This window comes from Tympanuchus pallidicinctus, unplaced genomic scaffold (assembly GCF_026119805.1).
Source record: "Tympanuchus pallidicinctus isolate F22 unplaced genomic scaffold, pur_lepc_1.0 scaffold9, whole genome shotgun sequence".
In the NCBI taxonomy this organism is placed as follows: Eukaryota; Metazoa; Chordata; class Aves; order Galliformes; family Phasianidae; genus Tympanuchus; species Tympanuchus pallidicinctus.
Genome location: NW_026294813.1, coordinates 3796007 through 3809101, shown reverse-complemented (window position 1 = coordinate 3809101; position 13095 = coordinate 3796007). Strand labels below are relative to the sequence as shown.

Here is a 13095-nt window from a genome sequence, read left to right as displayed (position 1 = left end):
GTGGACACCCACAGTAGTGAGTCAAGCCCAACGCATAACTCTGCTGCTGTTCTCCTTGTGTTAGCTCTCATGACAGCAAAAAAAGACACTTTGGGTACAACCAGAAGTTTGCAGGTCTTCTCAGGCAGAACCATAGGTGCATCAGCAAGCTCAGACAGTCAAGGCTGTTTTAATCAGAGAGAAATCCCCTTTCAGAGACTGAGGATGGGAAAATGCCCATGGATGAGCATTAGAAGGGAGGTAGAAAAGACTCCTGTTTGACTAGAGAAAAGCTGGCAGTAGCTTTTAGGACTAGATACAACAGAGGAAAAGACTAAAGTTTGCTGAAAGCATTTTTCAACTGATATGTTGACTAGATCAGACTCTCTTTGGGTTAGACCTTGCCTAATCTGAAGTGTACAATAATCTTCTGAGTGTGAAGAGACTAGACATTTCCACATCAGCAGCAGAACATTCTGACACTGTTCACAGTGTCAAGCCCCTTCTCCAAAGCAGACCAGGTCGATTCCATCATGAACGCTCTCCTTCACGGACTTGTTCTTTCCTGTGTTACAGAGACCATAAGTGCAGAAAATCTCCCCAGGGCAATCCCCAGGCCTGTCACTTTGCATCATTCCCCCTGGGCCTTCATCTGCACAATTCAGTGTGAGTTACCCATATTATCCAGCGCGCATGTGAAACTGGAGATGGAGGTTGGAAGATAATGGAGATCAAACAGCCACCAATTTGAAGACAACACCCAGCCTGCCCTTTCACCTGCACCAGATGTAACTTTTCCAAAATCTCTGCCTGCAGTTGATCTCTGGACAACAGGCAGCTGCCCAAACCCAAGTCCTGTCAGCACCTCTGAGTGCCAGCCGGGTGCTGTGTCTGATGGCTCCTGCGTCTGTTTTCAGATGCAAGCCTGCTTCACTTCACCTGGCAGCACTCTTTCAAAGCCCATTTAGAAATGAATGTCTAGAGAGATTTTTACTTCATAGCCATAATGCTTATGTGTCAAATTTAATAGCTTCTCAAATATTTCACAACCCACTTTGGTTTGTAAGTCCTGTGCTTGGACCATAGCAGTTCAAATAGAAAACCATTTTATGTATAGTTTCCTCTGTTGCTGGATAATTTAAAATCATAACCAGCCACTTAGGTTCAAATTGAAAAATAACATTTTCTTTCTGATCCACTTGAACAAAAGATTACAGTATAATCCTGCTCTGTCCTACCAAGCTGGGAGTTGTCTTTGGATTACAGTTAAAGGTCACGTGTGAAACACTCCTTGGAGATGGCATCATCTGTACTGTATGAGATTCCTTCAAGTCCTCGGGACTACAGTCCAGCTACAAATCCCACCACAGGGGGAATGCCAAGAAAGAGGAACAATGTGCAATTTAAAATAGGCAGCAGAAAACACATTGTGCTTACATCATCTCATCCCTTCTGTGTGTACATTATGGACCAGCAGGATGGGTGTAAATAGCTCTGAAATGTGAAAGTCAATTTGCAAGTATTATATTAATTCCAATAGGAAAATACGTTTCAAGTACTGTGTAGTGCAAACAATAAAACAAGATGTTATTACAGCTGGAGCAGATACTGACCTCTGCTTGTACTTTCCAGCATTTTCATTACAGGACCCCTGTTCCTTTTTCATTTCTCTGTTTGTTTATTTGTTTGCTTGTTCGAAGGAATTTTTTTTTTTTTTTCATTTAGACCCTCACCATTTTCAGCAGGTCCTGTGAAGCCTGGGAGATCCGCCAGAATTGTCATGTGCCTTTTTCTCATTTTTCTTTAATCCTACAAAATTTTGTTCAGCTCTTTAAAATATTTTATAGTCTATTTGTTTTCTGTCCCTCATCTACATTCTTCAGGACAATGCTGACAGCCTGCCAAACCATCTTGGCACAAACATCTGTTGGGTTGGGATTTTTGGCCACTTGTCAGTGTTTTTAAGGCTTGAGTCTCTGGTCCTCTGCTTGTCTGAGCATTTTTCCTTTTCTCTTAATTGAAGAGGTATGAAAACACTCACAAATCTATCATCCATCTCCCAAGTCAAGAAGCCACCTCATTAAGTCAAATAATTTTGGCTACATTCTAGCTATGAAAGGCTTGTGCACCAGAAATTTTTGTTGCCAGCCTAACAGAAGGAATCTCTTCCTGCTGAGCTGCCTCTTCACATAGCTGGAAGCCACACTGACTTCTTTGAGAGGATAAGAGCACAGACGTAGGCAGCAAGATAAGGTGAGGCTCACAGCAGCATGCACCCAGCAGCATCCTGAGCTGGGATCCAGCCACTTGGGAGATGCAGTGATCACAGAGAGCGTTGTTTTGAAAGTATGAGCAGTGCAATCATTTCTAGCTTTCACGGAGTCCCTAGGGATATTTCCCTAGGGATATTTCCCATGATAGCCACTTAGGATTTTCTTCAGACATATTTGATGAGATAATATTCACCTATTCTATTAAAAATGTTTCTCTGAGCAACCATGAAAATGAAATTCTCTCGCAGCGTCCTTTTCCACTTCTCTCTTGAGGACTGAGTTTCTTGGTTATGTGTTGTAATGTAAGATTCATAATGCTGCCCTGAGCAAAGTTTGGAATTGTAGATTTTGAAAAAGATTTTTTTAAGTACAGTGATAGTGGGGAGCATTTGTTTAGGGGATCTTACTGTTGTTTTTGCTTGATTTGTAATGTTTCTGCCAGCATGGGAATGTGGGGGAAAAGTGGAGAGTCACATATACTACAGGGAAATTTTCTGTTTAGACATATGTACCTGCATTGTCATAAAGCCCCTTTTTTTTTTTTTTTTTTTTTTTTTTTGTGTGTGTGTGTGTGTGTGTGTGTGTGTGTTTGGTGTGCTCCACCTTAGATAATTTCAGCTCATTTTTCTCTCATCCCTTTCCCACCCCATCCCGATAACTGCAGATGCCTGGTCTACGTGTTCTCAGGAGATTTCTGTCAGTAACTCATCTGACACAGACCCAGATCCAATTGAGTAAGAGTGTCATGGAGTCACAGACAAGAGGAAACTCAACGTTAGGAGACTTTCTTCTCATCTTGCAGCAGTCTAAAGAGGCATTTTTAAGAGAAGAAAAACAGAACGCATTTATGCCTGTCCTTGGGGTCCACAACTGACTCAAGTAGTTAAAACTCAATTTCCTGCAGCTCTGTTTGAAAAATGAAATCTTTTCTTCTAATTATTTGGGTGTTTAGTTATTCATTGCTCTACTTTCCATGGGCCTTTTAAAACAGAAATGAAGTTTTCAGAACTGAGAGGAGGCTGCTCGTTAGGGGAGCAAATCCAATACTGCAACAAACCACGAGTATTGATTCGATCCTGAATTGATGTTTCCTTCTAAAAACTGTAAATCCCCCTTTTGGTTGTTTTGTTCTTCTTTTGTTTTTCTCTCAATAGGAATCAAATTGGGAATGTGAAAACCACAGCCCAGAAGCAAAACATCCCACCTCTGAAAGCGATCTGTTTCCTCCCCGATACAGAAATGCGATTGAGAGCTGTTCCGAGGACGGCTGTCCCCGCTGAGGTCGGTCTTTGTGCCGCGCAGTGGGGCCGGGCAGCAGCGGGTGGAGGTCCCATTGCCCGACTCGAGCGCATCGCCCCGCTGAGCAAACCCAAGGAATCTGCGCTCCCTCCCGCCTGTTCCCCATCCCGCTCCCGGCCCTGCCAAGGCCCACGGGTAAGGGGTAACAAGGCAGCCCGGCGGGCTCCGGGTGGGCTCTCGGAGGCAGCCCCGGCCCGTAGCCATACTCGAGAATGTGGGGAGGCACGCTAAGCGGCGGCCACGTTTTTCTAGCCCGGATGGTTTCCGGGGAGGTGTGAAATAAAAGGTGCGAAACGTGGCTTCGCGGGAGGCTACGGGGCTTGGCGGAGGAAGCAGAGAGAAGAGCGAGCCCCGATGCCGCCCCCTGGTTCCCGGAGGCCCCGGCGAGCCTCAGTCCCCCGTCCCCCGTCACGGCTCCGCAGAACAGTAGATCGCCGCCGGCACTTGGAGAGCACCCGGAACGCACGTGGGTAGAAGTCATCAAAGAGGATATAAGATCAAAGATCACTTTAATTGCGAAAATGAGGTCAAATGAGATTTTCAGAAAGTCAGTGTATCTCTGAGGCGGTTAAGAGCACTACTGCCATTTAACATAAGCGGCTAAAGTTCGGAAACGAGTGGACACTTACATTCACGTGACGCGCAGATGTAACATTCCCTTTCACCTACAGTTAACATGGATTACACCAAACTAAACAGGAATATATCTATATATATATTTGGTCAAGCATTCAGTTCAGGCGGACCTTCGCAGCGGTGCGCGCAGGGCTCGGAGCCGCCCGGTCCGGCCCGAGAGCTTCCGACCGTGCCCATGGGAAGGCCGGGACACAGCGGCGGGGCACGGCGGGGCGGGCCGGGGGCTGTCCTGCCACCACCCCGGGCGGGGCGGGGACGGGGAGCACCCCGAGGAGAAGCAGCGGGGGTTACCGGTAGAGGGGCACCCTCTGCGGGGAGGTTGCGGAGCGGGGAGAAGCCGGGTCGGGGCTCACCTGCGCGGCTGCCCTTGCCCTTGGCGTTGCGGTGTCACTGACTTCTTTTGGCTGCGGCTCTAATTCTGAGAGATCTTACTCTAGCCGGGACTGGCCCTGGGGAGAGGAGAGCCGCCCCTTTCCAGGGAGATTTCGCGTTCGCCACCTGCGGCCGTCGCCGGGATGCTCCCAGCCCCTCCCCTGCTGTCAGGAGCACATGGTAATATTTTGGTTGATCGGTTTGGTTCTTTCTGTTGTGCTCTGTTTGTTTATCCCCCGTCAACACGTGCAACCGCAGCGTCTCCCGAGAAATTTTCAAGCGGCTCCAAAAGAGACCAAACCCAAAAGAACCTCCACTCCGCGGCTGCTCCATCTCCCCGTGCTGCTCTCGGTGAGCTCGGGGACGGCCGCACGGTGCCCAGTTTTTCAAAGGCATTTTTAAAGTAGTACATATCTCCATGTAATGCGTGGGTAACTGCCCTTCCCTCCCCGCCGTGTAACAAGGGAAGCCCGATGAAGTGAAAGGTCCGAGCAGAGCAGGAGAGCTGCTACACACACGTAAGGCAGAGGGGATGGCTCTGGAAGTACCTGGCGAGGTTAGACACGGCAGCCGCGCTTCCTCCCGGTAAATCCGCTCGGCCGGTCCAAGCCCAAAGCCCCTTCCTCCAGTCAGGGAGCCTCTGTCCGTCCCCGCACTTACAGCGCCGGAGCGGGGGAGGGTTCTGAGCCCCCCGCCGCCTCCTCTGAAATCCAAGAAATATCCCCAACGCGGCGGTTTTCTGCATAGGGTGGTTTATTTTTACCGCTGCTACTCGAGCAGACAGCGTGGTTTACAGCGACCACAAGCAACCAACGACCTGCAAACCCGACGTCTGCCCTGGATGACGGAGGAGGCGGGAGGCGGCAGTGCAGCCCCGGCGAGGAGAGGCGAGGGCGGTCGCCACCCGGCGCTGCGCTGCTCCAGCGGAGCTCGGCGCTGCCCCGCGCTGCGCACCCCGTGGCTCGTCGGACCGACGGGGAGCGAGCGGAGGGGGAAGGCTGGCGGCCCGCTGGAGAGGGGCTGAGCAGGGAGCACGCTGCGACGGGGGGGGGGGCGGGCGGGATGGTGCCGGGGCGGGAGCCCCGTCCCGGAGCGGCGGGCTTCACTGCCGGCAAAATTTGCACTTGATAATTTTCTTAAAAGCACTTTGGAAGTCTTTGTTGAAATAGGCATAGATGATGGGGTTAAGGAGGGAGTTGGAATAGCCCAGCCAGTTGATGACTGCCCCCAGCCACTCGGGCATGTAGCACTTACTGTCACAAAAGGGCAGGACCAACGCCACGATGAAGAACGGCAGCCAGCAGAGGATGAAGGTGCCCATAATGATGCCCAGGGTCTTGACAGTCTTCCTCTCCCGGGACAGAGCCATCCTCCGCTTGGCTTCCGTGTTCTTCTCGTTGCGCCTCTCGAAGGAGGGAGGCGGCGGGGAGCCGCACGCTTCGCTGGGCAGCGGCAAGTGAATCTTGGAGGAGCTGCTGCAGCGCTGAATCTCTATGACCTCCAGGGCCGCCCCATCCTCGCCCTGTCGCACGGCGCCGTTGACACAGGCACTGCTCCGGGGCTCCACAGTCCGACGCCAGCCCTTGCCGGGCTCCCCGTTGCTTTTTTTCTGCAAGGCGGACGGGGAGAGGGTGAGGCAAGTGTCGGCGATTTTCTTCTTCTCCGCTTTCTTGACCGTCTTGCGGATCCTGAAGCGGGCCGCCTTGAAAATGCGGCCGTAGAGCACCAGCATGAGGAGCAGCGGGATGTAGAAGGCGCCGAAGGTGGAGTAGATGGTGTACCCGTGGTCCTTGCTGATGGTGCAGGCGTCGGGGTTTGAGCGGTCCTCGGGCGTTCTCCAGCCCAGCATTGGCGGGATGGATATCAAGAAGCCGATGAGCCAGGTCAGGCTGATGAGCACGGCGGCCCGGCGGGGAGTCCGCTTGTTGACATAGTCGATGGGGTCTGTGATGGCCCAGTACCGGTCCAAGGCGATGGCGCACAGGTGCAGGATGGAAGAGGTGCAGCACAGTACGTCCAGCGAGATGAAGATATCGCAGATGACCTGTCCCAGAGTCCACTTGTTCAGCACCTGGTAGAGGGCTGCCATGGGCAGCACCAGCACGGACACCATGAGGTCGGTGACGGCCAGCGAGCCGATGAGATAGTTGGCCACGGTTTGCAGGGAGCGCTCCAGGGCGATGGCCGCTATCACGCAGGCATTGCCGCTTACGGCGCACAGGATGAGCGTGCCCAGGAGCAGGGAGGTGAGCAGCTGGTAGCCCAGGGTCACCTCGGCGAGGTCGGGGCCGCTTTCTCCCTCGGGGGTGCGTTCTGGGGAGGTAGTGTTGTTGGCCACATCCATGCCGGGGAGGGGGGGGGGGTCGCTTCAAGAGACGGGCATGGGAAGAGGCGACGGTCACTTGTGCGCTCCCCTGGCAGGAGTCATTGCCGCTTTGGCCATGCCGGCCCCCCCCCCACCCCTCCCACCCCTATATAGAGCGGCGGGAGGCGGCCGAGGATCGGAGGACGGCGGCTGGCGGAGCCGCCCCGCGCCCGCCCATCCTCGCCGCCTCTGCCCAGCGCGCAGCCCGGGGGGGGGGGGGGGCCTTCGCTGCCGCTGCTACTCGCTGTGCTGCTGTCCTCGCTCCGCCGCTCTCCCGCACCGCTCCTTCCTTCTTTGCCTCTCCTCTCTCCCCTTGCTTTCTCCCTCCCTCTCTCCTTCCCCTCCCCTTCCGTCCTTTCCCTCCATCCCGCCCTTTCGCGGGAAGGTTCTCCCTGGGTATCATCGGTCCTCGACACTGCGGGCAGTCCGAGCGGGCGGTGTGTCCGCGGCTACCAGCGCCCCCTCCCAGTGGAGGGAATGGCAAAGACACCCACCACGCTCCCCTCAAATCCCATCCCGGCAGCACCACCCCGGGCAGTGGAGACTCGAGGCTTCCCCTCGGGACCAGCACCGGTTGCCGGCACAGAGAGTGCGAGGCGTGGGTCTCCCTGCGGTCAGGTACTGCCTCCCGGGATGGGGGCACAGCGCACCCAGTGTTGCCAGATGCTGAGCCGGGGTGCCTTGGAGGCGCTTATCGCCATCTGCAGGCGGGCGGCGGCGGCCCCGGGGCGCTAAATCCGCGGGCGGCTCTGCTGGACTCTCGCGGCCGCTGGTCCACCGGCACTTTTTGAGGGGCTGCACCCGAGACTCTGTGCGGAACTGCATCCTCGCCCCCTATCCGGCCGTAGCCGGCACCATGTTGTGGAGGTTATCAGGGGAACAGCTGCGAGCTTGTCGCTGAGTCAGCTTGCCGCCGCAGGTTCGGGGTGAGAGAGTACAGGCAGCAGCGCTGCATGGTATCTCTGGGGGGTTTGCTTTAGAATCCAGTGCAGGGCAAGGCTCCTACTCAGTCGCTTACGAGCACGGCAGTAGTGAAAGTCCCATTCGTGATGATTCATGCCGTCGCCCCAAAGTCCTGCTGTGGTTGTCTGTCGTCGGGGGCTCTGGGCCAGCGTGAGGCTCCGCGTGTCCGTCCAAAGAGAAACAACACTGCCCAGCCTCCCTCCCAGGGGCGGCCGAGGCGGAAATTACAGTGCAACACGCTATTGAAATCACTATCCTATAAATTAAAAAACAACAACAAATTGCATTGCAGTTCCTCCTGATAGGAAGGGGAAATGCTGAGACTGAAAGTGAAATGAGAAAAATATCTTTGGGAACGATCTTGAATTTTTTTTTAAAGCATCAGATAGACAGACGCATCGTAAACAGATCTACTATTGACTGGTATATAAACTAAACAATCCTGCACCTGGGAAACATTTGTCATTTAAAGAAAAAGAAAAACGTACAAGAAAACAATAAAACGACTAATGCGATTGACAGACTTTACCTATCCACTACAGGTAAAAGAAAGTCCTTGGATTTGCACGGCAGGCTTTCCAAAGTCCTGTTGCTCAGCATTTTTAACAATGTGAGAACATCTCTCTAGTCTGTAATTGTGCCATGCAAACTCCGAAAACTCAGAAAGCTAAGTAATTTCTTGACAGTAAGATTTTGCCAGATTTGAACTTAATCAGATTTAAGATGAGTACCACAGAGCCTGGCTTGCATGCGCTCAGGTTTCCTTATCTTTTCTGTCAGCACTTAAAAATAAGACTGAGTTCGTAACTTCACAAAATTCGGATGGATTTCGGCCAGTCCTTTTTCTGAGCGGACGAGGCTCCATTTCTCTGCCTCTGAATCTGCAATCTTTAAAAAATCAAGGTACAGAGATACAGGATAAGTATGGGTATGCAGAACCGATCAGCACCTCTGCCTTTCCGTCGCTTTAGCTGACCCTGCCAACATCACTTGTGTCTGATTGAATGAAGACTTAACGCTTTCGAGACATAGATAAGACAATATTCGCTGGTAAACTGAAATATAAGTATGCTTTGGTCCTTCACAACCAAAATCTATTTCGTTCTAAATGTCTCTTCAGATGCACAGCACGCTCGGCTGGATGTTTAAAGACTATCCCTGTGAAATGAAAGTTGAGACTTCTGGCTGTTCAGAGCCAGCCTGATAAAAAGAAGAAAGTGCGTTTCTGGGTGGCAGGAGAAATTGTCCCAGCTTTCTTGCATGGAGGTGGGCAAGTCGTTAGCCTAATTAGATTAGCCTGAATTTGTGTTTCAGAGCCCGGGGGATGCGGGTTTTAGAAATCCACGAAGGGTTCTCGGGGAAAATGTTTTCAGAGATGTTTTGCACAGACACGGCCGAGGGAAGTAAATCTCGGACGCTTTACGCCGATATCTTCTAATGGGGAAAAGTTGATAGTGTCTTTTTCCAATAGAAATCTCTTAAATCGGCCTTTGTTCTCGGATTTATTTTTTGTTCAGAGACTGAAAGCCATTTCACCCTGAATTAAACTGCGAGGCAATTTAGACAACCGTGGAAGATGGGCAGGGAGTAGGAGGCGGGAGATTTACATGAAGGGAAAGCTCACTTTTGTGATGTGATAGCGCCTTTAATCCTACTAAGCATTTAAGCAGCAAAATGCTGTTTAAATTTTCAAACAACTTAATGAGGTGCTAATGTGTTTAGACAACCTGTGTGAAGCACCTAGGGAAATTCTGTAAAGAAAGCCATAACCTCATAAAATCCGTGCCAGCTTGAGAGCAAATGAAACCGTAACACTGCACAGCCTTGAAAAGTCCAATCGAAATATTAGTGTTACTCATTTATGACAGAAAAGAAGAGGTAAATAAAATAGAAAAACGTTAACAATACTGATAGAAGTTGCTTTGCTGAGCAATTTCTATTTACACCTTTCAGAAAAAGAGAGAGCTACCTACTCTAGTCTTCTGATTGTGACTATTATTTACTTTTTAATGAGAAACTAAAACGCTGCAATTTGATCATGCTGTGCTGTTCCTGGGATTGCTTACAATACTTTACTATGAAAAGTATTTTGGCTTTGTCTATTTACCATTCACTAGGATAAGATACAGCTTTTGCGTTGTACCAGCAAATATATTTAAGTAATGATTGTAGAATGAATGGGCTTCACTAGGGAGCTAAGGAAATTAATGTTCCCTGAAAAGGATCCAGTATGTGCAATTTTCCATGGGAGAAATTCCAAACAGGTGGAAGAGAAAGTGTGCCAGGAGACAATCCACCAACTACACTCTTGAATTTCTGATTAGGTTTCTTGGAAATGCAGCCGACAGGAATTAGCACTATTTCTCCTTGTTCAAAACCTTTGAAAAACAGCCACAACTTTAAAATACAGAAAAGCCAATGAGAATTTCATGTCTGGAGTGACAATATAATTGTAGCATGACCTCTCCTCAAAGTCATATGCATTTCACTGTGAGAGATTCACTTGAGAGATAGTTGCTTAATGTTTCCCACCTTTCACAAACCTCAAATTCATCACAATGCTTTCTCAAAATCAAGCTTTACCTGTTGAAGGCCAAAAGCTACAAGAAGGGCGCAGAAGAGTTGAAGGCCATTTCTAGTATTGCAGTCACACAGCTCTCAGCTAAACAGGCCTAGAACAGAATAAGCCTGAATTCTGCAGTCTGTTTATTCCTGGCTTTGTGGGAAAGAAGAACCAGCCAGGAACCCGAGCAATGTTCAGTACCAGTAGCAGAACCATTCCTTCTGTCTTCTTTATAGCTACAGGGGAAAATAAATCCTTTTCGAATCCTACAAGTAGTCTGTGCAGGAACCATAGACTACAAATTCATCACTGCAGCAGAAATAAAGTACTAAACTTCTGTCTTCTGGATTACCTTTGTGCTATGTCTGTATATTTTCCCTATATTTAAAAGGTTCCATCTTTGAATGGTTATTGATTCTCCTCCTCTATTTTCTGGCTATCCAAAAACTTGCCTACCAGTTAGAAGTCTTTTCATTGATAAACTCTTAGAATCTCTACACTGCTCTCCTCCTCAGATTCACACTGTTGTTTCTACAACTTTGGTCTATGTTTTGAACCACAATTGGCAATAGGCAGATGCAAAGCTGAATTAAGTGTCTTGGCTGATTCTAAATTATCTTTATGAAGAAATTCTTAACTCAGAGGGCAGTGAGACACCAGCTCACGCTGGCCAGAGAAGCTGCCCCATCCCTGGAGATGTTCAAGGCCAGGCTAGATGGGGCTGTGGGCATCCTGAGCTGCTGGAAAGTGCCCACGGCAGAAGGATTGGGATTGGATGTTCTATAGAATCCCTTCCAACTAAAAGCATTCTATGATTCTACAGTTCTGCAGTGGCCACCTTAAGAAATGTGGAAGTTCATTGGGTACTTCTCTGTGCAGTCCTATCCAGCAAGCTCAGAGATGGCAAGCTGTGGCCCAGCAGGAGCTGTGCAGCGCACAGATATTCCAGTAGCTCTGCAAGAATCAGCTTGGGTCTAACAGAGGTAACAGCACCAGCACAGCACTCAGTTTAAGCTCTGTATTAGGCCCTGTAAGATGTGGTGTCTCTCATCCTGCCTCATAATGCTCTCAGTTATGCAAACACAGAAGAGTATAATCCAAGTTCAGACCTAGCAAGATCTGCCAGATCTGGTGATAGTCATGCAAAAGCAGTCATGCTGCTTCATGGTTTTAGCAGGCCTTTCAAGCAGTTGTCTGCTCATGCAGTCACTGGTATCTCTGCTATGAACCCAATCCAAGTTCTGTTCCTTTTCATAACTGTTTGTTTATTTGTTTGTTTGTTTTTTGTTTGTTTGTTTGTTCTGTGTGTGGTATGTTGGGCTTTTTGTTGGCTTTTTTTTTTTTCTTTTTCTTTTTCTTTTTTTTTTTTTGAAACAGGTAAATTGTGTCTGCCCAGTAACTCAGAAGGATAACCAGGAACATGCAGGAGTAACCACCTCAGAATGCTGGAGCACTGATGGCTAATAATGACATTTTTCGTCATCTGAGTTCTCCCAGTCTTCACTTTCACTTCTGAGAATAATTAGTTAACTGCAATTTCTACTGTCTTATTCTCATTCTGCTCAGTTATTTTATCACAGCCCTCATAGTCATCATTTTTATTAAGAGCAGAAATAAATTGTTTAGGTACGCAAGTATTTCTTTGCTATTTCTGCCATCCTCTGACAAGAGCTTACAGCACCAACTAAAATTATAGCATAACTCAAGCATATAACCCACAAGAGGATTCATTCATTTCACCTCACAGCCTCAGATGTATTAGCACAGTACATAATCGCTTCTTCCACGAGGGACATACACTGTGTCTATTCAAGTGGCACTACAGAATGAAGCTGTTACCAGTGGTTCCTGCTAAACAAAGTCATGGGGCAGCTTTCACCAGGTCTAGAAATTTAAGACAAATTTGGGAATGTTACATTTAGTATTATCACTCTGTAAAGAAAAAAAGTATATTTGTTCAAATGTAGGTTTTCACAAATTTATAGAAACTTACTGGAATTTCGACATTCTTAAAAAATTGAGTTTAGATTAAACTTCTTGTGTTGTTTCCTTTCTGTATGTATGCATCTATGATGGAGAAAGAGCTGGAAGTTTCTCTTTTAGCCATCTGTACTTTTTCTTGATACTTGAGTTTCTAGGCACACATTTGATTCCAAAGAAACTCTGGGACAATTCACTTAGCAAACTCTAATCACACTGTGGAAAACAATACAATGTTCCTCCTGCACAGAGGTTTTTATCAGCACATCTCTTGTATCAGAGACAAGGGAGAGCCGTGCACAGGGCTGGTGCAAGGGAACTGCTCTCTGTGAGGAAATGTTCGGTAGGTGGTAATGAATCACCTACATTGTGCAGTACAGTCCCTGAGAACTCAGATTCTGCTTTAATGGTTTCTTAAGTGCTATAATCTGATATTTTTAATTGCATTAAAAATACCATATCACAAGCACTTTTTTTTCTTTCTGAGATTCGCAAAATAAATCACTCTAATAACACCTGTTATACACTTCTAAAATTGCTGACTAGAACTGAGCAGCTTTCTTAAATCAGGCTCTTCCTCATTGCTAATTAAGATTATTCTATCTATTCATTTAGTGCTCACATTCATCTTGTAACAAATATACAACTAGCTTAAAACATTACAT

At 48.5% G+C, this 13095-nt stretch overlaps 1 protein-coding gene across 1 annotated transcript; it reads right to left on the bottom strand.

The window, feature by feature from the left end:
- Positions 1-5619: 5619 nt before the first annotated feature.
- On the bottom strand, positions 5620-6934 carry HTR1A (5-hydroxytryptamine receptor 1A). The gene has a single exon (XM_052670458.1). The coding sequence runs from the start codon at positions 6901-6903 to the stop codon at positions 5662-5664; it is 1242 nt and encodes a 413-aa protein (XP_052526418.1). The 5' UTR covers positions 6904-6934; the 3' UTR covers positions 5620-5661.
- Positions 6935-13095: the final 6161 nt, after the last annotated feature.